The sequence below is a fragment of the Narcine bancroftii genome, chromosome 1 (assembly GCF_036971445.1).
Source record: "Narcine bancroftii isolate sNarBan1 chromosome 1, sNarBan1.hap1, whole genome shotgun sequence".
Classification (NCBI taxonomy): domain Eukaryota; kingdom Metazoa; phylum Chordata; class Chondrichthyes; order Torpediniformes; family Narcinidae; genus Narcine; species Narcine bancroftii.
Genome location: NC_091469.1, coordinates 440284631 through 440306666, shown reverse-complemented (window position 1 = coordinate 440306666; position 22036 = coordinate 440284631). Strand labels below are relative to the sequence as shown.

Genomic DNA, 22036 nt, shown 5'->3' with positions numbered 1-22036 from the left:
GGGGTTGGTATAATAGGGACATTTCAAAGATTCCTAGATATGTATGTGGATATACGAAAAATAGAGTTATAGGTGTCAGGCTGGAAAGGATCAGAAGTTATGGAATAGGTTTACACAAGATAGTGGGCCAAAGGGCTTAGACTGCGCTGTGATATTAGTTGGTGGTGTGCAAATTTATTATCATTTAACTGTATATCTACAATGAAAGAGCAGACCACGATGCACATATAATCATATACCTCTCTTTGTGAGCCAGCTAGACTTTGAACTCCTGAAGTACATTATTTTGTTTCCTGTGTGCTTGAGAGTGAACATCCATTCAACATGTTTGTAATCCCCAAACCAGCAAAGATCTTTGGGAAGAAAAAGTTTCAGGGTTCTTCTGCACGCAAATAGGTGCTCTCCAACATTAATGCAGCTATATAAAGAGCATAGAATGCAGTACTGCAGTGAAATTAAGATCAGTTTGTACCAAGCTGTTATGGGGTTTATTCAGGAGGCTGCAGGGGAGAAATTCCTTTTGTCTCTTGGTGCATTCACACTTAGTCAATCTCACTGACAGTCGCCAAATTGAGGGGGAAATGTCTAAATTTAAATTTAATTTTAAAAAAATTAAATAAATTGAGGGAACATGAATCCCATAAGATACTAGCACAGCTGTTAAAGTTACTAATAACCAGATAGCCATATAACAGTTTATGGCATGGAAACAGGCCATCTCGGCCCTTCAAGTTCACGCCGGTTCACTCAAACAACTCCGCTAGATCCCCCACCTTTTCTCCACCCATAACCCTCCAATCCCCTCTTATCCATGTATATATCCAGCCTCCTCTTAAATGAAAGAATTGACTCTGCCTCAACTATTTCTTCCGGAAGATTATTCCATTCAGCCACCACTCTCTGAGTGAAGAAGCATCCTCTAATGTTTCTCCTAAATGTTTGCCCCCTTACCCTCAACTTGTGTCCTCTTGTTTCGACCTCCCCTGCTCTCAGGGGGAAGAGTCTACTTGCATCTAGTCTATCTATTCCCTTCATAATTTTAAACACCTCTAATAAGATCCACAAGATACTACTTCTTGTTTGCTGAAGCATAGAATGAGAGAATTAAGATCACATTATGGAAAACATTAGTGAGATCACAGTTGATGTACTGGTACTAACAAAGGGTCTGGTCACCATACTAAAGGAAAAAACATGATTACATCAGAGTGTATGCAGGAGATTCACCAAAATGCTCCTGGATTAGAACATGTGAAGAGAGACTGGACAGGCTAGGTTTGCATCGCTTAGAGCTGAGAAGGCTGAGGAAGGACTTGATTGAAGTATATAAAACATTGAAGGGGCCAGATAGGGTAGATGGGAGGAATCCTTTCCCCTCAGAAGAGAGGTTTAGGATCAGAGGGGATAGGTTTAAGGGAAGGATAAGAAGATTCAGACTGAATTTGAGAAGATGGCAGAGACAGGCAGTCTCACAAGATTTTAGAAGTTTTGAGATGATTGCTTGAAACACATAGGGATTGATGGCTAGCACAGACATGGTGGTCTGAAGGGCCTGTGCTCCATGACTATTGCTGCATTGCTATTTGGTCTGTAGTCCTTCCTATTTTAGTGAACAACTTGGAATCAATTCAAAACCATTTGATCACTGAGAAAAACTTTCGGCCATCAATGGAAAGTCTTCATTTATATTTAAATTAAACGTGTGCTGTAACATCAATATTTAATCTTGCAGATTAATTCCTTTATAAATGACGGAAATAGCTACAACAATTAGATTTTATTTTGTTTACAATGATATTCACAAGTTATATTATTTTCATGTGAGTGGTTCTCTTTCAACAAAGTAATTAGATTAGATGGTTATTTATAAATTACTTGTAAATTCCAGTGAAGATTAGGGTAATTAAATCGAGAACATTCAACAATTGATGGTAAATATAGATTACAAATGAGTATTGGTGTATTTCAGTGGCTCCAGGTGTAGCCTAAAACACACTACATGATAAACTGTTGTCTTAAAATAATTTGCATATTTGTTGAATAATAGTTCTCTAAATATACCAGCTATGGAGAGCAACGTGATTCCCCTGTAGTTTGAGCAGTCTGATTTCTCGCCTTTGTTCTCCATTGCAGGCAAAATCTTCGCTAGGATTCTACTAAATAGAATAATACCTAGTGTCGCCGAGAATATTCTCCCAGAATCACAGTGCGGCTTTCGCGCAAACAGAGGAACTACTGACATGGTCTTTGCCCTCAGACAGCTCCAAGAAAAGTACAGAGATCAAAACAAAGGACTCTACATCACCTTTGTTGACCTCACCAAAGCATTCGACACCGTGAGCAGGAAAGGGCCTTGGCAAATACTAGAGCGCATCGGATGCCCCCTAAAGTTCCTCAACATGGTTATCCAACTGCACGAAAACCAACAAGGTCGGGTCAGATACAGCAATGAGCTCTCTGAACCCTTCTCCATTAACAATGGCGAGAAGCAAGGCTGCGTTCTCGCACCAACCCTCTTTTCAATCTTCTTCTGCATGATGCTGAACCAAGCCATGAAAGACCTCAACAATGAAGACGCTGTTTACATCAGGTACCGCACGGATGGCAGTCTCTTCAATCTGAGGCGCCTGCAAGCTCACACCAAGACACAAGAGAAACTTGTCCGTGAACTAATCTTTGCAGACGATGCCGCTTTAGTTGCCCATTCAGAGCCAGCTCTTCAGCACTTGACGTCCTGCTTTGCGGAAACTGCCAAAATGTTTGGCCTGGAAGTCAGCCTGAAGAAAACTGAGGTCCTCCATCAGCCAGCTCCCCACCATGACTACCAGCCTCCCCACATCTCCATCGGGCACACAAAACTCAAAACGGTCAACCAGTTTACCTATCTCGGCTGCACCATTTCATCAGATGCAAGGATCGACAATGAGATAGACAACAGACTCGCCAAGGCAAATAGCGCCTTTGGAAGACTACACAAAAGAGTCTGGAAAAACAACCAACTGAAAAACCTCACAAAGATAAGCGTATACAGAGCCGTTGTCATACCCACACTCCTGTTCGGCTCCGAATCATGGGTCCTCTACTGGCATCACCTACGGCTCCTAGAACGCTTCCACCAGCGTTGTCTCCGCTCCATCCTCAACATCCATTGGAGCGCTTTCATCCCTAACGTCGAAGTACTCGAGATGGCAGAGGTCGACAGCATCGAGTCCACGCTGCTGAAGACCCAGCTGCGCTGGATGGGTCACATCTCCAGAATGGAGGACCATCGCCTTCCCAAGACCGTGTTATATGGCGAGCTCTCCACTGGCCACCGTGACAGAGAGGTGCACCAAAGAAAAGGTACAAGGACTGCCTAAAGAAATCTCTTGGTGCCTGCCACATTGACCACCGCCAGTGGGCTGATATCGCCTCAAACCGTGCATCTTGGCGCCTCACAGTTTGGCGGGCAGCAACCTCCTTTGAAGAAGACCGCAGAGCCCACCTCACTGACAAAAGGCAAAGGAGGAAAAACCCAACACCCAACCCCAACCAACCAATTTTCCCCTGCAGCCGCTGCAACCGTGTCTGCCTGTCCCGCATCGGACTTGTCAGCCACAAACGAGCCTGCAGCTGACGTGGACTTTTACCCCCTCCATAAATCTTCGTCCGCGAAGCCAAGCCAAAGATAAAAGAAATATACCAGCTAATACCAACAAGCTGAATTTGCTTTTTTGTTTTGTTGGGTTTTGGTTTTGTCAGGTTTTGGTTTTGTCCAGCAGTTTCATATGGAATAGACCTGTCCAATTTACGCTACTTGCAAATTCTGATTTTATTGGCCCATCTCAGCTGTGAAAATCAACTCTTAAATTCTGCATTAAATTAGATGTCCCAAAATCAAAGGGTCAATAATTTTAATTGTGACAACTAAAAGGTAAGGAAGCTGGATTTATTTTACTCTTAGTTTCTGAAGTATCAGTCAATCAGATCAATGGTTTTAGTGCTTTAAATATTTGAAACCATACAACTATCACGATTTAAAAAAAATGAACTTTAGAAACATTCAGCGACCTCAATCAAAGATAAAGAATGTGGTATGGCTTGGCTTTGCTCTTGATGTTTTTCCAGAGTTTTATCTTTGTGGTTTGCTTTTGACTTTCCAAGTATCTTAGTGATGTCACAGAAAGGGTTGGCATCATGAAGAGCCTCAATGGGCTTCAAAAGACACAGCCAACAAAAATAACTTGCTGGGTATGGACGAGAAATATTAAAATACAATCAACTCTAATAATCTGCGTTCTGAAACTTCGGCAGTGCTGGACTGACAGTTCTTGCATTGGATGTTAGTCCTACTAATGCCTCAACACTTAATTCACCTTTTATTTTAATGTCTTTTAATATATTTGCTAGTACATCTAATTTAAAGGCAGCACAAAGCTGAGTTATGATGAACTGAAGCAAGAGCATGAGGACGAGGACAAGAGTCCCAGATGCTGTACCAGTCAGATTTCTGAACAAATTCTGTTGAAGATTAATAGAGTTTTATTGCAGATCATCCTGTGTAGCAGTGGGTAGTTCTTATACGAAACTCTGCTACAAATATGCATTTCATGAATTACTTTTGGTTTGCATACAAATAAATTATATGAACATTTTAACGTACTTTCTGCTTTATGAAGCTCCAATGCCAGCTGCTCCCTGGCCTTCAATTCTTCATTAACTCTTTCAAGGAGTTCTTCTTGGCGTTTGTGTAAATCAGCGATATGCTCTTTCTGACGATGAGTGTCTCGTAAAAGATCCGTCTCAGTAATTCTGGCATGATCAAGCTATAAGCAAACAACAGGAATTTATTATTATTTTTTTAATTACATCAACTCTTACCCATTCACATATAGAATTAAATATTCTTTAATTCACTAACAAATTAAGTGCAAACTTTAAAATATTTAATATCAGGGTGTAATACAGGAACTGCTCTGATCAAGACCACAATAAACTACAGAGAGTTGTGAACATAACTCATACCATCATACATATTGCACCCCTTCCCCCCACCCCCACCCCCCGCCACTTCCACTAACACCTTCCTCTGCCTTAGAAAAACAGCCAACATATTAAAAGAACTCCCTCCCCTACCACCACTCCTCAACCAACCACATAGCCTTCAGTCATCTCCCAAGAGGAATATTCACAAGCACTCACACACCACCAAATTCAAGGTCGGTTTTTCTCCTGCTATTATCAGACTCGTGAATGCACCTCACAACAGTTAAACAGTTTTGCCTTTTCTCTGTACCAAATTATCTCTCTTTGTAAACCTGCATTTTAGTGCAATACACAGAAGTGCTGGAGAAATTCAGTAGTCATGCAGCAAAAGGCAGTCAATAGGCCTTTTCGTAGTCAGACCAGTAAAGCTTGCTCTGATGTCCCCTTCAGCCTGGAGGCAGCTGGGGTTATATAGAGAATTTAGGTTAAAAAGACTTAAGTTAAAATGTGATGATTAATCATAAACAGGGAAGCCAGAACGGACAGGGAGCTTACTAGCAGCCAAGGACAAAAGGATCTGCTGAATATGTTTTTTTAAACCTATCTTTTCATGGTCATAGTGAGAGACATGCAGGAGACAAAGGATTGATAAGAAGGGTGAGAAACAGAATTTAGTGTATGTAGAGTTCACAGTGTACGTAACGAACGTGATAATTAATAATGCAGTTATACTTAGAATGCTTTTGTAATACTAACCAATTAAAACAGTATTAATAAGAAGGGGAAGGGCAAATAATAAGGGTATAAAAATCAATGCACTGTATGTATCGGGGCTTAACTGGTGAGAAACCAGTTGAGTCCAACTCTGCAGACTTGTAAATAAAGCTTGTCGTGTCATCAGTTTTAAAGAGACTCATGTGTGAGAAGTTTTATTTCTGACAGCTGGGGTGTTCAGGAGATGTGGCTACTGGTCCCATGACACCACATGTACACACCGAGCAATAGCCGACTTCATTAGTCATAATCCTCCATGTAGCTGGAACCACTCTGCATTTCTCAGAATGGTTCCAGCTGCATGGGGGATTATGGATATTGAGCCTCTGGCACTGACAAGCAGCCCGGTGAGGTGCTGGAGGCCAGAGTGGGCAGCAGGGCTGCTCCCCGCCACCGGAGGGGGGGGGCCATGGAGGGATGGGGGAATAGAAAAGTGAGATGGGTCGCGGGCGGATGGCGTCACTGCAACGTCATCAGCCCACCCCTAGTCAGCTGCTTGCAGCAGAAGTACATTCGTGATGCATGGTGGAGCGTTCCACACCGCCACTGACACTACCTCAGAGAGGGATTGGAGTTAGCGCTTTGGAGCTGGTCGGGGAGCATTCATGAAGGTAAGTTTTCCGACATGAGGTTGGAGAATGTCCCCCTTAAATAAGAAAATCTGCTTTTTGCTTTTTATGGATGCCGCATGACCTGCTAAGTTTCTCAAGCACTCCACTTCATCATCGGCAGATTTCTTGTTTATCTGTATTCTTGCCCCGTGACCTATCTGCCATACTATGCACAAGATGTCTTGCAAAACAACCTTTTTTCACTTCACCTTGGTGTCTGTGGCAATAAATGTGAACACGGTTTAGTGTCTACATCCAAACATGTTATTTATACCATTGTTCTATTCACTGAAAGAAGCATTGTAACTTGCTTTCTACTTCAGTGAATTGGAATACCATGATTGATATGGTATTCAGTCAAGAAGATGATATTTAAATTCTCAATTCACTACATGACATGATCTCCCTATCTAATATGCAAATGCATTAGCGACGTCAGAAAAAATTCTCATCTGATTAATCTGCAAATGTTTTATATTGCTTAGTGAATCATCTTATGTGATTGACACTGCTTCATAATAAAACATTAATGACAACAGAACTTGGAACAGCCTTCACACTTTCAAAATAGTTTCCAGGTCTGTGTGGGGGTAAAGAAAGTGTCACTCTCACCTTAAAGCTACACTCTCTAGTTTAAGATTCCTCTACCTGGGAAAAAGACTATTTTATCAAAATCAGGTTTATTTGATATGAATACGTGTCAAAAATCTTGCTGCTGTTTTGAGGCAACAGTATTACACCATCTTGTATTTACAGAATTGTAAAAACTAAATAGCACGAAAAAAGACAAAAAGTGAGGTAGTGTCCATAGGTTGATTGTCCATTCAGAAATCTGATGGCAGAGGGAAGAAGTGGATTCTGTAACACTGAGTGTATCTTCAGGCTCTTGTACCTCCTTCATGATGGTAGCAGTGAGAAAAGGACATGGCCTGGGTGGTGAGGGTCCTTGATGATTGAGGCTGCTCTCTTGACACTGCCTCTTGCAGATGTCCTCAATGGAGTGAAGACTAATGCCCATGATGGCGCGAACTGAGTTCACAACTCTGTAGCCTTTTCCTCTCCTGTGCATTAGCCCCTCCATCCCAAACAGAGACGCAACCAGTCAGAATGCTCTCCACTGTACACTAGTAGAAATCTGCAAGTCTTTGGTGACATACCAAATCTCCTCAAATTTCTCATGAGATTTAGCTGCAAGCATGCCTTCCTCATGATGCATCAACATGATGGTTCCAGGATTGTTCTTCAGAGATTTTGGCACCCAGGAATTTGAAGTTCCTTACCAACTCCACTGCTGCTCCCCTCAATGAGGACTGGTTGTGTTCTCCTGATATCCCCTTCCTGAAGTCCACAATCAATTCCTATGCTAATGTTGTGTGCATCTTGTTGTGACACAAATCAACGAGATGATCTATCTCACTTCTGTACGCTTCCTCATTGGGATTCTGCCAACAACTGGGGCTGTCGTCGGCAAATTTGTAGATGGCATTTGAATTGTGCCTAGCTACACAGTCATAGGTGTAGAGGAGGGGTGGCCAAAACTGCTTTACATAAGAGCCACATACCATAAACTTGAGATGTTTGAGAGCCGTAGCAATCACGCAATCGCAAGCCACACCCACTAACACTAACATTGTGAACAGCAGCTCATATGGTTCCTGTCACAGCCAACATATCATATGCTGTTGTATAGGACGACCCTGGAATTTCCATTTCAAATGTTGGTTTTGAGCAATGCCCTTTGAATTAGATGACCAACCCCCTCGCAAATCTGGCACTTATTGCTGCCCAGTGAATGCTGTTGAAAGCAAATCACACTATTTTACTAACAAATTATCATCCAGTGGTTCTCAACTTTTTTCTTTCCACTCACATTCCACTTTAAGCAACTCCTATGCCGTAAGTGCTCTGTGATTAGTAAGGGATTGCTTAAGGTGGTCTGTGGGTGAAGAAAAAGTTTGAAACCCAGTTTTAATCATACCTAATTGACTCGTTATGTACATGGTTTCATAACTCCAAAGGAAATGGGCCAATGACAATTTTTCTCAAGCAAAATAATTCAGTAACAATTGGGTCTAGAGCAGTGATTCTCAACCTTCCCTTCCCACTCACACACCACCTTAAGCAATCCCTTACTAATCACAGACCATTGATGGGTAGAGTTTACTTAAAGTGGTTTGTGAGTGGAAAGAAAAAGGTTCAGAACCACTGAAATGTAAAGATTTAAATTTTATTTGGATAATTTAAAATAAACCACAGTCAGCTCCTGTAACAGGCAGTTTAAATCCAGTACAAAGCCAACAGCTGTCGACCCGGGCGGATGGACCCTGTGGAGGAGCGCTGGCTGAGACCACTGAAAACAAGCAGAGTATGTGCGAGGTTACATCAGAGCTGGCGAGAAAATGGTGGTGGTGTTTGACACTTTGTTGTCAAGGTAAGAACTTGTATAGGACCCTTTGTATAGGATGACTCGATAATCCTATTCAATGGCATGTACAGTATTGCCGCAAGCCACATCCGCAGTTTGGCCACCCCTTATATAGAGAAAGTAGAGCAGTGGGATAAGCATGCATCTATGAGGTGGACCTGTGTTGAGGGGATGCTCTTTCTGATCCAAACAGGTTGTGGTCTTCCTATAAGGAAGTCAAGAATCCAGTTGCAGAGGCTCAGATTTTGAAGGTTGCTAACCAGTACTGAGAGGAATGATGGTGTTGAAATCTGAGCTGAAATCAATGAAAAACAACCTGATGTAAGTGTTGCTGTTGATCAGGTGATCCAGGGCTGAGTGGAGAGTGAGATTGCATCTGTTGTAGAACAATTGTGATGACAGGCAAATTGCAGTAGGTCCAGGTCTTTTCTTATGTATGAGTTAATTCTGACCATGACATTTCATTACAGTAGATATGACAATTGAGCAGCTCACCCAACCTTTCTTGGGCACTGGTATAACTGGTGCCCTTTTGAAGCAGGTGGGAACCTTTGGGCACAGCAGTGGCAGATTGAATCTTTGCCTCCCACATTTTCATATGTCTCTACAAGGTCCCCCCTCAGCCTTTTATATTCCAGGGAGAAAAGCCTAACTATCCAGCTCCTCCTTATAATTTAGACCTACCTGCCCTGGTTCCATTTTTGTGAATCTATTCTGCACCCTTTCCTGTTTAAGGACAGTTTTCCTACAGCTGAGTGACCAGAACTGCACAAAACATTCTAAGTGTGGTCTCACTAATACTTGAACATTGCTGATCTTGTGCTCAGTGCTCTTACCAATGAAGACAAGCATGGCGAATGTTTTCTTCACCACCGTTTATTTGTGTCACCACTTACATGCATTAATGTACTCCCAAATCACTCTGTTTTACAACACTCTCCAAGGTTCTTCCATTCAAGTCCTGCTCTGACTTAACCTACCAAAGTGCAATGACTCACACTGGTCAGAGTTAAATTCCATCTGCAATTCCTTGGTCCATTTTTTCCCCCATTTCATCTCAATACTTTTTCAGTTTCCACAATGCCACCAATGTGTCATGCACAAACCTATTGACCACACCAACTACATTGTCACCAATATTAACGACTTGGAAGACAAACAACAGTAGACCTAGCACCTCTCCTTGCAGTCATGGGCTTCAAATCTGAATAACAATCTCTCACTGTTACCCTACCATCAAGCCAATTTTGTTTCCAGTTGTAAACTGTGATTTGTCTTTGCAGACCAGCTCATCATCAGGGATCTTGTAGAAGGTTTTATATTCTCTGGAACAAAGGCTAAGGGGCAATCTGATAGGAATATACACAATTTTGAGGGGCATAGTCAGAGCATTTTTCCAAGTTTAGAAATTTGAAATACTAGAAGGAATAGCTTTAAAATTAAAGGGAGTTTAAAGAAGATTTATGAGGCAATAAATAACTACAAGGAAAGGCAAGTGAAAGAAGATGGAATAGCAATATTTAAGATGACTTTAGACAGACTCAAATGGGAAGGCTCATAGACTATGTGTGTGCATACATGCAGTTTAAATGGGCATCTTGGTTGGCATGGATATTTTAGGGTCTGTTTTGAATCTTTGCCTCCCACATTTTCATATGCCTCTACAAGGTCTCCCCTCAGCCTTTTATACTCCAGGGAGAAAAGCCTAACCTATCCATCTCCTCCTTATAATTTAAACCTACCTGCCCTGGTTCCATTTTTGTGAATCTATTCTGCATCTTTTCCTGTTTATATTTTTTTGTGATTCATATTTTTCTTTCAGCAAACATACAGATTAAAAGAAGTAGATCACTCAGCCCCAGAACTTCTGATGAAGTGTCAAAGGCTTAAAATATTAATTCTGTTTCTCTCTCCACAGATCTACCTGACCAGGTGAGTGTTTTCAGCCATTTTCTGCTTAAATATCAGATATCCAGCATCTGCAATCTCTTTTTAGATTTTTGATGAAAATGTTAATTTGAAATGTTTATTATTTTCCTATATTTTGATTGAATAAAATAGTCCAAATAAAAACAGATAACAATTGGAAACTACCTGTACTCTGGAAGAGTTACTCAAATTTCCTCAGGAACAGATTCAAAGCAAGATGGAATTGAAAATGCAAAGCTAGACTTAAATTAAATCAACATTGATGATAATGTTGTTACATTAAAAGAGTATTATTCATACAGCAGATCCTTTGTAGAAAGAAGTTCTAAATATGAGAAATAACTATTTTAAAAACAAGCTGAATTTTCTGAACAGCTTTAAATTCTCTGAAGACTTATCCAAGTATAAATTTGGCATTAATGTGCTTTAAAATTAGTTACAACTTTATTTATCAATCAAAATTATACATTTAATGAAATAAATTCACCGTAATATATATACATAGATATATCTATATACATAGATATATATAGATATATCTATATACATAGATATATTTAGATATATCTATATACATAGATATATATAGATATATCTATATACATAGATATATATAGATATATCTATATACATAGATATATAGATATATCTATATACATAGATATATATAGATATATCTATATACATAGATATATATAGATATATCTATATACATAGATATATATAGATATATCTATATACATAGATATATATAGATATATCTATATACATAGATATATATAGATATATCTATATACATAGATATATATAGATATATCTATATACATAGATATATATAGATATCTATATACATAGATATCTATATATATCTATATACATAGATATATCTATATACATAGATATATCTATACACATAGATATATCTATATACATAGATATATCTATATATATCTATATACATAGATATATATATATCTATATACATAGATATATCTATACACATAGATATATCTATATACATAGATATATCTATATACATAGATATATCTATATACATAGATATATCTATATACATAGATATATCTATATACATAGATATATCTATATACATAGATATATCTATATACATAGATATATCTATATACATAGATATATATATATCTATATACATAGATATATATATACACACATCTATATACATATATATATATACACACACACATATATATATATATATATATTTTTCTTTGGCTTGGCTTCGCGGACGAAGATTTATGGAGGGGGTAAAAGTCCACGTCAGCTGCAGGCTCGTTTGTGGCTGACAAGTCCGATGCGGGACAGGCAGACACGGTTGCAGCGGTTGCAGGGGAAAATTGGTTGGTTGGGGTTGGGTGTTGGGTTTTTCCTCCTTTGCCTTTTGTCAGTGAGGTGGGCTCTGCGGTCTTCTTCAAAGGAGGTTGCTGCCCGCCAAACTGTGAGGCGCCAAGATGCACGGTTTGAGACGATATCAGCCCACTGGCGGTGGTCAATGTGGCAGGCACCAAGAGATTTCTTTAGGCAGTCCTTGTACCTTTTCTTTGGTGCACCTCTGTCACGGTGGCCAGTGGAGAGCTCGCCATATAACACGATCTTGGGAAGGCGATGGTCCTCCATTCTGGAGACGTGACCCATCCAGCGCAGCTGGATCTTCAGCAGCGTGGACTCGATGCTGTCGACCTCTGCCATCTCGAGTACTTCGACGTTAGGGATGAAAGCGCTCCAATGGATGTTGAGGATGGAGCGGAGACAACGCTGGTGGAAGCGTTCTAGGAGCCGTAGGTGGTGCCGGTAGAGGACCCATGATTCGGAGCCGAACAGGAGTGTGGGTATGACAACGGCTCTGTATACGCTTATCTTTGTGAGGTTTTTCAGTTGGTTGTTTTTCCAGACTCTTTTGTGTAGTCTTCCAAAGGCGCTATTTGCCTTGGCGAGTCTGTTGTCTATCTCATTGTCGATCCTTGCATCTGATGAAATGGTGCAGCCGAGATAGGTAAACTGGTTGACCGTTTTGAGTTTTGTGTGCCCGATGGAGATGTGGGGGGGCTGGTAGTCATGGTGGGGAGCTGGCTGATGATATATACACACACACATATATATATATATATATATATATATATAAAATTTTTATTTATTTTTTTACAGACCACCCTCAAACTTCAGTTTAAAACTCTGAAATTTCAGATCATAAATAGTGAGAGTAAATTTTCACACGAAAAACCACAACTTGAATCATGGTAATCTCTCAGTCTTGGAATTTTCATTTAAAGCCATAACACAATTATCACTGGCATTTCTTGATGCAGAATTACAATACACAGGTGCTCCAAAATTCTTGCTTGCTTGTACCATACAGGTGCATAAATATACACCAATGAGTAAAAAAGATGATAAAAATAAAAGAATAAATAAATAAAGTGTCCATTTAGCATGGAGTGCACCACTTATGCTAGTTGGTGCTTGTTCTGTTTTATTACAAGTTTAACTTGTCTATTTACTAACATTTGAAATTGAATATATACTGCAGTAAAACCCATGTTATCCAGAATTCAAGCAGCCGGCAGCTTCAGGCAACCAGCAAAAAAAAAAACCTACAGAAAATAAATATTGTAGGTAAAAGAAAAGTGCAAGTTTAAATTGGTGCACCTTGCCGTTAGTTTGCTAAATTCATGCAACCTCACACAAGGAGAACATTCACTTATCCAGCATCTACCAATCCCCATAGGTGCCATATACCAGGTGCTTTCCTGCATTTTATACATCCTATAGCAGTTAAATTCCTTTAAGCACAATTTAATGGCTTAAAAGTTTGTAAAGTGAAACATGCTTGCTGGAACTAAAACATTTTGACAACAAAAAAGAAAAGCCTAAGAAATTTGAGCTATCAAGTGGAACAAATTAGACAGCTCTTAAAATAAGTGAGCATAAGTATGCAGCTCCAAATAATGGTATTGTGCTGTACAACTTTAAACAAAGACATTTACATTGACAGAAAGTAGTTCATATCTGAGCAAGAAAAAGCACAAATATTCACCACTATGGGATGACTGTGCTCATTGTAAATGCATGAACGAACCTTAAGCAACTTTGAATTTTTAAATCTAAAACACACTTCCATTGATGAAGAATTCCAGTACAAAAGTCAAGATAATCAACTAATTCGCTGTGAGTGAAACAATGGCATCAATGTACTAGTATAACTTTCAAGTGATTAAGATGAACTTCACAGTATTTAGAGAGATGCTTTTTTTTCTCCACAAATTTTAACAAAAAGTCATGATTGGTTAAAATATTTACAACAAAATGTGAAGAAGAGTGACATAAGCAATCATATTAAATTATTAGTTGTTCATTAAAAAAAATAAGGAATTTCTTAACAACTTACCACACACACAATCAAATAGCTCAATGAAAAGTCACTGTTAGTTTATCTTTACTGAACTAGTAACAACAATTTTGATAAAAGTCTACTTATCAACTTATTTTTTTGGTACTTCATCCAATTCAACAAAAATCAGGAAGTTATTATACTTACAGTGTAAGGTGGTGAAGGCAAGGAAATCTGTGAAACTACTTTAAGCATGTGATCATTTCCATTATTAAAATGACTGATTGTTGTATGCACAACTATTGAATTTGATTGTGTTAAACGTATTACAGAAGAAAATGGTTTTGCCAATGGAATTCGTGACTCAACCTCGTAGATCTCATCTTCATTACCTTCTTGCCAAACAGAGTGCAAAATATTAGAAGTACATTGCTGAAGTGACTCCATCTCCATAAGTTCTGTGCAACTTTCACATTTGGTGTTTTAGTTCATAGCAAACACCCTTATCCTTTTACTATTGATCATCACATCGTTGTCAATTCATCAGTTTTTTGTTACATTAACCAGTTGCAATACCAACTCACAAATACCTCAGTTGCCACTTTGAAAACTTAAGCAAGTTCCATTCAATGTGCAATTCCAGGTTCGTTAGAAATGAGCAAGAAATGATGAGTCCACATTTACTTAGCTTATAGCACCACGGAGGCTTCCTTCTATCAACTTTGAAAATTCTTTTCAAAATTTCCATCTATTTTCTTTACCGAAGCATGATGAGTCAGCCAGTCAATGCCACAATAAAATTCACTGCTCGTTTAAAGAAGCCTGTTTAACTGAAGAAATCCAGTCGTATTCTTCCAAGTACTATCTTGGTCTTAGCTAAAATCAATAGATCACTGGAGATCCTCCTGCGGAGTACTACCATCTTAGTATGTTTATTACATAGTTTATTCACCATTGTGGACAAAATGATCTGTACTTCTACTCGTCATCAAATGGTTCTTTTCATCCGCAGTATGGATTGTGGGCTACTTCCTGGATTTTGATTTTTTTTACGCACAGCAGAGGGAGTGACTCACTTTAATATCTAAGCAACCAGGCAGGTGTGACCGCAAACAAAGATCAGTCAACACACAGCAGGTAAAACAGGATTCAAAATACACGTCAATTCAAGATCTATGCCAAGTAGTTTGCATTTCTTTCCCATAAGACATTCAAAAGCTGAATATCAAGATATACATTCCATAGTTCAATATCCCAAATTAAGAAACAGCTTTAGCTTCATTGTACATTGTTCATGAAATTAACAACTGTTGTGAAGCTCCAATTCAAACACTTCTGCATTTTACGTTTGGCTTACACTTCAATGTATGGAAGATTTTAGCAATGCAGGTGTCATGCCATCAGTCAGTATTTTCAGATGAGATGGCAAAACGTCATCCAGCCTGTTGTCCCTCTGAACATTTCTTTAATTATAGGTGGGGAATTCTCCCAGTGGGATCTGAACATTAATTTCTCAACCAACACCAAAAAAAATTACCTTTTAATTTTCTCAATCGTTTTTGTGAACTAGCTAACTGAAAATTCACTCCAAATATTAATTGTTTTGATATATAACAACTTTGACATGGATGTTTAAAGTAAAATTTCAAAATATGAAAACAAAACCAAATTCAGAGGTGCAGAAAGCAGCGAGGGGGTAAATATAAATTACACGACATGGATAAGCAGGTAGATGAAATTTAATGAATTTAATGGAGGTAAATGCAAAGTGATGTATTTTCACATAAAGAATATGAATGATAATATAAGCTAAATGACACAGTTCCAGGTGGTGTGCAAGATCAGAGAAATGGGTGCATATGTGCAGAAACCTTTAGAAATGGTAGGATACATTGACAAATACAGAAAAATGAGAGGAGGTCTCATAAGTCGCTTTCAGGCGCATCCTCTGCCTTGAGACTCACCTTTCAAGTGGTAGCATTCAAGGCTGCTACAGCATTGCCCGGTCCACCTGAAAGGGCCTATTGATATCCAGAGGTACCTCGTAGTGCCTCCACACCTGATGGAGGCAGGGCAACTGGTGCCGCAGCGCCACCCGTCATAAATATGCAGCATAGCAATGGTCGTCCCAAGCAGGTGGAACCACTCTGTGTTTCCCACATAATTCCAGCTGTGTGGGGGTTTATGGGTAGGGAAAACTGCCATTACTATGCCGCATTTTGAGCAGCAAAGAGCAGCCCCAGTGCAGGAGTAGCTAGCCTGGCTGTGACAGCTTGAGTCGGCCACCCCTGCCTCGACGTCCCCTGCCGCCCACCCCAACCCACTGCCCAACAGCCGCCCCCATGCCCCATTTCCTGAAGCCCCCCTCCCCACTGCCTGACATCCCCCCCCATCCTGCTGCCCAACAGCCCCTGCCCTAGTGGGGAGGAGAGGTCGACGATACAGTGCGCACATTACATTGGTGACCCTGGCAGGTCTGACCTGCAGTTGGACCCAAAAATGACAGACCAAGCAGTTCTCCACGCGGTCTCGTTAAAGCTGCATCGCAGCCACATGTGTGGTATGAAAAGGCCAAGGCCCAGTTCCACCTTCGACAGATCGCCACTGAGGATCATCAATTTCTTATGGCAACTTCTGGAACAAGGCAAATACGGTGCCCTCAAAGAGCTATTAACCTGCACTTTCATGTTCTCACGGTGCAAGCACTCTGCCCAATTTTTGTATATGGACGGCTTGGAGGACAGGCCTCAATTGTTTGTGGAACCGAGATGCTCACGCTCGCTGAGGGACACAGGTCTTGCCTGCTCTTTTAGCAGATTTTCCTGAGCAGCTGCCCAAAGATATCTAAATTCTTGCTCACAGACGAAGGCTTCAGCGACCCAAGGAAAGTCGCAGCCCAGGCAGACTTGCTTTGGAGAGCAAAGAAAGAAAATGACGCTTCAGTGGAGCAGGTCACCAAGCCCTAAATTCAAGGTGACAACAGGTGGAAAGGCAAGTGAACCCTGCCCTTCCCAGCCATATTTCTATTATCACCAACGTCGAGGTGCAGTGCCCCTTCAATGCTGCCCACTGCATTTCCAGGAAACACCATGGCCAACCGTTGTTAATGGCTGCAGTGGTTGGCCCACATGACAGACTCCAGGTGTGGGACTCTGTCAGGAAGGTGGTCCCTAGTGGACACCAGTACCGAAATAAGTGTCCTTCTCCCCCCACCTTGGTCTATGACACCCAAAACGCCAAGCCGGGCCCGGCATTGAGGGCAGCGAACAGCACTTCCATATGAACTTGCGTCACCCGCACCATCTCCCTACGATTTGCTGGCCACCGGTTCACGTGGACTTTCACAATTATGCCAGTGGCTCCACTGCTCCTGGGAGCTGACTTTCTGTTCTCCCATGGCCTGCTATTAGACTTGAAAGGACAGCATTTGGTGCATGCCACAACTTTTCAATTGATGGCCCTGGGGGAAGCCAATCTACTGGCCCCCCCCCACCTCGACTCCGTCACGCTGTCTGACCACACCTACACGCAGATCCTGGTGCCACAATTCTCCTCCGCTGAGGCAAAGTACAGGATAATGCAGCACATCCTCACCAAGGGATCCCTGCCCCATGCCAGGGTGCACCACCCCCGCCCCAAGAAACTCACCCTCACCAAAGAGGAGTTTAAGAAAATGGAGGAGCTGGGGATAATGCAGCAGTCTGACAGCCCCTGGGCCTCCCCCCTGCATATAGTTCCAAAGGCAACAAGAGAGTGGAGGCCATGTGGTGATTACTGATGCCTCAACAAGGCCACCACGCCGGACAGATATCTCATGCCCCATATCCAAGACTTTACCGCCAACTTACAGGGTGGACAGATGTTCTCAAATGTCAATAAAATTAGAGTTTATCATCAAATCCCAAGACATTCGCAAGATGTTCCCAAGACTGCCATAATCAGCCCCTTTAGTCAGTTTGAATCCATGAGGATGCCCTTTGGGCTTAAAAACGCTCCCCAGACTTTTCAGCAGTTAATGGATGCACTTGGCCGGGATCTCCTATTTGTGTTCATCTATTTGGATGATATTGTCATTGCCAGCCGCAATCATGAGAGCAAACTCAGGTAACTATGCACCTATTTGCAGAAGTTCGGGCGGGACACGATTGATTTTCTGGAGCATCATAATCGACTGACTGCCTGAAAAGGTGGAGGCTGTTCGGCAGTTCACTAAACCCCACACCAGGAAGGGGCTGCAGAAGTTCGCCGATATGATTAGCTTCATACCGCCCGCGCTCAGGGCAGGGGAAAAAATAAAGACATTGCCAGGGATGAGGAGGCCTCGGAGGCGTTCCAGAAGGCAAAGGATGCTCTGGCCAACCTCACCCTTCTGGTAGGGTCCTAGAATAACTAATTGAAGGGCAGTAGCAGCCCCTGGGTTCTTTAGCCAGCATCCTGAACTCAAATACAGTACCTTTACCGAGAGCTATTGGCACTGTACCTGGTGGACAGGCATTTCAGATACTTTCTAAAAGGCAGACAATTCAAGGTCTTCACAGACAACATACTGTTAACCTTTACACCTTCCATAAAGTGTCTGACCCGTGGTCAGCCAGGCAGCAGAGCCATCTCTCCTATGTGTCCGAATTCACCATGGACATCCAGCACATCATAGGCAAAAATAACGCGATGGCCGATGCATGCTCCTGCGCTGCGATCGACTCCATCCACACCATTTCCTAGGGCATAGACTATCAGCCCTAGCCAGGGCATGGAAAAACAACCCTGAGATCCTGGCGTACAGGACGGCACTTTCCAGCCTGAAGCTGGAGGATATGGTCATCATCCCCAGCAACCAGACGCTCCTCTGCGACGTCTCCACCAGCAAACCCTAACCCATTGTGCCAGCAGCATGGAGAATGCAGGTCTTCAACGCGGTGCGTAACCTGGAGTATCCGGCCATCAGAACTAGTCAAGACGGTGGCCAGCCTTGACTGGCACAGCCTTCACAAGCAGGTCAGTCAGTGGGTCAAGACCTGTATGCTCTGCCAGGCTTCCAAGGTGCAGACTCACATTAAAGCATCCCCCCCAGACCTTTAAGCCAGCGTAATGTACATTCAACCACGTCCGCTTCATATGGCCGCTACTGGTTTCTTGTGAGGAAAGATACCTCCTGACTATGGTTGACCGCTCCACGAGGTGGTTGGAGGCAGTCCCAATGGCCAACGTGACCATGGAGACCTGCGTCAGGGCACTATCAACATCTGGGTGTCCAGGTTCGGAGCCCTGGAACATCTGACCTCTGACAGTAGAGTGGAATTTACTTTGGGGCTCTGGGCAACATTGACCAAACTATTGGGAACCCAACTCCACCACACCTCAGCGTATCACCCCCACAGGCCAACGGGTTGGTGGAGCGGTTCCACAAACATTTAAAAGCGGCCCTGATGGGCTGGCTCAAGGGACCCAACTGGGTGGACGAACTGCCCTGGGTGCTTCTGGGGATATGCACACCACACCAAAGGATGACTTTAATGTCTCTGCAGTGGAAATGGTTTACAGCACGCCATTAATTATCCTGGGGGAATTTTTGGCTGCTGCTAAGGACCCCTAGACCCCCAAGGACTCATTAAAACAATTGAGGGAAAGACGGGGTACCCTAACCCCTCTTCACCACCTGCTGCATGACTAGTCCAGATCCTATTCTAAGACTTAAAAACCTGAGAGTATGATTTTGTGCAAAGTGGGAGCACACCTGGCACCCCTGCAACGGCTGTACAAGGAGCCATACAAAGTCATCAGGCACAATGGGTCAACATGTGTATTGGACATTGCCAGCAAACAGAAAATCTTCACCCTTGACCGCCTAAAACTGGCCCACTTGGACATTAGTCAGACAGTCGCACTCAGCCCACACGACGCAGAGGTAGGCCGCCGAAAGCAATGAACGACGCTCTGAGTCATGACCCAGCTCACAAATGGCCAATGAACATGGCAAATGTGAGGGCCCTGTGGGTACTGACGGCCATTGACCTATGTGACCTCCCGCACAGCAGGAATGCCAGCCAGTCGGAGGCCGGCGCTGTGATGACGTCACTCCTGTCATCAGTGGCCAGGAGTCAAAAATCAGAGCTGGCAGTGCAATAATTAAGTCTTCGACCTCGACTCGACTGGTGTTTGTCGTTCTTCCTCTACACTTCACTTAGAGCGCACGCTACATGTTAATAAAAACAGCTGATGGTGCATTTATTTAGGAATAGTAACCAATGGTGCATATAACTGTTGGCAAATGTGGCAGGTATATTTTTCAAAGAGCTTCAGCTGGATTCAATATGTACGGTAAATAAGCATGAAATGTGTGCAACCCACAAACTGGATAAAAGCAGCATTTGAAATTAAGTACCTATGATAAAGTGCCAATAAATTGATTCCCCTTGATGGGCGTCCATTGAACAAAGATACAGAGTCACTTACGCACTAGTACCAAGGACACAAAATGCTAATATTTGTTTGAATGCCTTCTGTAAGAAACCTGAGACAGCCCATGATATTGATAAGGATTGCCTTCAAATGCAATAATTAGATTGATCCCCAACTATTATTCATTCGACCAAGGCTTCAATTCCTAATAGCACATCCAAGTGCTAACGTAACACTATCAGGGACATAAATTTTCAGGGACATTAATTGTTTCATTGGAAACAATTAAAGATCAGAGGTCCCCAATGCCCAGGTGGCTACCAGTACCTGCATTCCATGGAGTAATCAGTGTCATCCCCTCCAAACTATTCCAAACTCTGCACCCAAAAATTGTTGCAGTGACAAATGTAATATTCCAGCTATCTTCAATGAGCATAGGAACTGTATGCTAATTATTTAGTAACCCAACAGACTGACCCCAAAAAAATAATGTAAAAATACTGCACTCTGCTTCGACTGACCCACAAAAAGGGTTCTAATTGCAGAAGGCACTCGTCTAAAAAGGACGTTTCTCTGAAGCACCTCAACAAAGGTTTCATGAGTTAATCAACATTCTCTTTCACCCACTTTGTGAACTGCTAACTTCAGTTGAAAGCCTGCGCCTCCCACCCACTGGGGTCCGACGCATCCAAAGTCAGCGTGTCACATTCATCTAAAGCCTGTGTATCGGATCAATTTCAAGTCCATGTGTCAATATAATTGAATTTCTGAACTTTGAATTTGGAACTGCCTTTCAAGAATTGGACCTTGAGCTATCCAGTATATTTGTACATATTTGTGGTTTAATTAAGGTAGGTGTAGATGTATAGTTAAGTTTAGATAAATTAGTAAAATTAGAATAGGTGTTATATCATTGTTGATTAATAATTAAAAATATCATTTTAAATATAACACTGTCTGGGCTAATTTTTAAATAACTGCTGTCTGGTACGTAACAGGAGAAAACCCACACAGGTTGCAGGAAGAACATACAAACTCCTTACAGATAGCACTGGATTTGAATCCGGGTCACTGATGCTGTAATCAATTATCTCCCTAGCCACCATTTTAGTATTAATATACCAGTAAAATCTCTTGGGATTTTCTTTTTTCCTGCCCACTAATCCATCTTATGGACTCTTTCTGACCTCTGATTTCCCTATCAAGTGTGCTCTTTCACCTCTTATACTTATCTGGGGATGCACTTGATCTGGATTGCTTAAATAGGACATGTGCCTCTTTTTTTTTTGCCAGAGCCACAACAACCCTCATCAACCAATGTTTCCAAAACTTGCAACCACTGTCCTTCATCTCAACAGAAACACTCTGACCCTGAGTACTTGCTGTTTCACTTTCAAAAACATCCCATTTTCCAGCCCCCTCCCCCTTACCCCTCTTAATCACCTTCTTGTCTAATGCCTCCAATATCTGCCTTGTCCCAATTTAGGACCAAGTTACTGACTTGTCCCATCTTTATCCACAACTATTTAAAAAGTAATAGTTATCTTCAAAGATCCCACAATGACACAG

The 22036-nt window shown here is 41.7% G+C and overlaps 1 protein-coding gene across 4 annotated transcripts in view; it reads right to left on the bottom strand.

Annotated features, from left to right (window-relative positions):
• The window catches only part of akap9 (A kinase (PRKA) anchor protein 9), a 226267-nt gene that overhangs the window by 90334 nt on the left and 113897 nt on the right, over positions 1 to 22036 (bottom strand). For all 4 annotated transcript variants that reach the window (XM_069914357.1, XM_069914358.1, XM_069914361.1 and 1 more), the window contains one exon: positions 4643 to 4805. In XM_069914357.1, the coding sequence (XP_069770458.1) occupies positions 4643 to 4805 (163 nt within the window). The remainder of the gene's footprint in view (positions 1 to 4642; positions 4806 to 22036) is intronic.